A 2,949-nucleotide genomic window follows, 5' to 3' on the forward strand; every position below is an offset into this window, starting at 1 on the left:
ATTGCTGTCTCCATCCGGGTTGGAAGTCCATCCAGGCACGCTTGTTAAACAAGCACAGAAGGCAGGCGTGCGAGTAGTACAAGGGTGAGACTGAGAGATCGTACGCGGGTCTGCATGGTTGGTAGTACAGATGAGGATGAGTCGATGAACAACAAGAGCGCGAATGGGCAGGCATTCATGCACTGGGTTGCTGACAAAGATAACCAAGTCGTCAAATTCCTACAGCGGGTGGTGGACGATTATTCGCCATTTGGTTGGCTAACGTTGCCAGCGGGCCCGATGAGGTGATCATGATCCTGCAAACCGCCAGGACATTCCGGGCGGGATTGGTGTTGTTCAGCCGAGTCGTTCGATCTTGTCGCGCAAACTTATAATACGACACGATCTTGTATGGCGAGTGCAGTGCGGGTGGTGGCCTGATTCAACGCGTGGAACGCTGAAGCCTATTCAGTCGGACGTTGGCGCCCATTTGGTGGACGCCGTGCACGGACTTCGGCGAACGCCGAGTCGGATGCCGCCGCTTTGTAAAGTACCTTGCGAGGTCAACTTTGCTCTGCTATCACGCACAGAAATCCGGAATCAACATCCCGAGGGAATCTATTATCCCTGACTTGAAATGCGGTCTGCTCGCGGGCGGACCGCCTGTCCAACCCAACGCTACCAAAAGCTCGCACATAAACCTGAATAACGGCGTTGGAGGACTCCGAGGTCGATAAGGTACCATGCTAGTCTTTTCCGACTGCAGAATTTGGTCGAAGTTCCTCTGCTTGAGACAGGCTCTGTCATCTTGCGTGGACTCTGACGCAGTCAGCATACGCCGCCGGTTGTCCGACTCGGACGCTCGTCTCATCACAACACATGCCGCAGTGCAACACACCAAGCATCACCCATAACTCAAGTACTCCACTAGTCCTTCCACGGGTCCTTCGGGACTCCACGTCTCAGTCACTGGATTCCATCTTTACCCCTTGAGGCATACTCGCTCCGTAATACACTCCTGTAGGCTCCTCCGACTCGGATCCCTTGCCCTTTCATCCCATACGTCGCAAGGCTTTCTGGCTACGCCTGTCTCTCACAATCCGACTCGGCCCTTTCGTAGTGTTACTGTACCTAAGCGAATTCCATCGTACTCTCCAGAAACGTCAGCCGTTTCAAGTTTCCTGCCGTCGAGCACGACCCTTCACAGGCTTTGACCAGAATATAAGGGGAGCGATGTGGTACTCATCTCCTCCAGACCTCGGATCAACAGAAACTCCAACATGACAGCGCACTACACCGATCTCGCGGCCCTGAACGAGCCCTACGCTCAAAGCTTCACGCAGGAGAAAGCCGATCTTAGTATCTTGCCCAAGCAATCTGTTATCATCGGTACGGTTCTCTCTAACATCGTGCAAGATGAGGTGGGTGTGTTTACTGACTTTGATTCAACCTGTAGTCACCTGCTTCGATGCCCGCGTCGAGTGAGTTTCATTTCTGCGATGTCATACTCGGCGTGCGCTTACGATCATAGCCCGACTCTTTTTCTGGGCCTGAAGGAAGGCGACGCATTAATCCTCCGCAACGCCGGCGGTGCCATGTACGTCCTACGCTACTCGCACGATATTCCCCAAAGGCGTTAACACGCTTTCATCGTTTCAGCCGCGAGCTCGTCCGCTCCATCGTCATCGGTCAGCAGCTCACGGGCTTCAAGGAGCTCGCGCTCTTCCGACACACCCACTGCGGCGGCAACACCTTCACCACCGAGAGCATGCGCGACAAGATCGTCGCCGCCGACCCAGGTTCCAAGGAGCTCTCGGAAGCGGCCGACCAGTTCGACTGGCAGGGGTGGACCGACATCGAGGCTACGCTGAAGGACGATATCGCGTTCTTGAAAGAGCACCCGCTCATTCCGAACGACACACTGATCACCGGATGGGCGTTCGACGTGAAGACTGGCAAGGTACGGACGGTCCCCTTTGCGTTGTTCTCCAAAGCTATATACTGATTGTTAAAGGTCAACCGCGTGGTCTAACGGAGTTGGATCCGAGCGCGTTCATTATAGCCTAACAACTACGACTAGACGATGATTGTACTTCTGGGAATAACGTTTCCGATTCCACGTGAATATAAATCTAGCTCGCCGCCATTGGTTTCCGATGCGTTCGTTAGCCCGTCGTTGACGCGAGAAAGAGTACGGGGGTAGGTGCTACATATATTTCAGCATATGGTCGGCTGTATCTGTGGTGTTCTGGGGGCAAAGCATGGTATATCAGGACATCCCTGTTTTCCGACGAAAACGGACAGTCAGCGATCGGAGCGAGTCTCACATAATGACGCAAGCGTGTGATTGGAATTTATCAGGGTGTGCATATCTCAGGAATGGAATCATCGTGATACAAGCTAAGGCAGCGATCATACTACGCGCATACAAGAAGAGCATATAACGTGCTGTTCGAGAGTCTCGAGGCACCTTCGACTAAAAGTACAGAGAAAACATCGCAACAGAAAGCTCGCGCCGGCAACTCGAACGAGCGCGCACGTGTATAGAGTTGCAAACACGCGAACGCCAGTTGCTCCGTCCACGAGCTGCCATACTTACCGATATATCGAGACCGCAGGCGACGAACAAAACCTCTCAGCCAGAGGCCGGGAAGTCTGAAGAGACGAGTAGTCAGTCAAGCGGAAACGCATCGCGGTGGTCGATCACGGACCGTCGCGAATCCTCTATCTAGAAGTGGATGATCTCGGATGGACCGTAGTCCGCGCTCCCGTCGAAGATCGTGCTCGCGTGCGCCTCCAGCCACAGACCGTTGTCGTGGATCGACACCTTGACGCTCGCCTTGGCCAGGTACACGTTGATGCTCAGGTCCACGGGCGAGGTCGGGCTGATCTTGGCAGAACCGAGCGAGATCCCGAGCACCGAGGCCGACACGCTGCCCTCAGCTTCTCCGTGTCGAACGCGATCGTGAT

The 2,949-nt window shown here is 54.5% G+C and overlaps 2 protein-coding genes across 2 annotated transcripts; one reads left to right on the plus strand and one right to left on the minus strand.

Moving 5' to 3' along the window:
* Positions 1 to 1,259: 1,259 nt before the first annotated feature.
* PUNSTDRAFT_129054 (carbonic anhydrase) lies at positions 1,260 to 2,011 on the plus strand (the record flags this gene model as incomplete). The annotated part of the gene is made up of 5 exons (XM_007378221.1): positions 1,260 to 1,368; positions 1,436 to 1,460; positions 1,511 to 1,576; positions 1,639 to 1,939; positions 1,994 to 2,011. The coding sequence occupies 5 exons, from the start codon at positions 1,260 to 1,262 to the stop codon at positions 2,009 to 2,011; spliced, it is 519 nt and encodes a 172-aa protein (XP_007378283.1).
* Positions 2,012 to 2,707: 696 nt separating this feature from the next.
* On the minus strand, positions 2,708 to 2,920 carry PUNSTDRAFT_129055 (uncharacterized protein; the record flags this gene model as incomplete). Its single annotated transcript, XM_007378222.1, has 1 exon — positions 2,708 to 2,920. A coding segment is annotated over one exon (213 nt), but the record flags the coding sequence as incomplete, so codon positions are not given.
* Positions 2,921 to 2,949: the final 29 nt, after the last annotated feature.

This window comes from Punctularia strigosozonata, assembly GCF_000264995.1.
Source record: "Punctularia strigosozonata HHB-11173 SS5 unplaced genomic scaffold PUNSTscaffold_1, whole genome shotgun sequence".
NCBI classification, from domain to species: domain Eukaryota; kingdom Fungi; phylum Basidiomycota; class Agaricomycetes; order Corticiales; family Punctulariaceae; genus Punctularia; species Punctularia strigosozonata.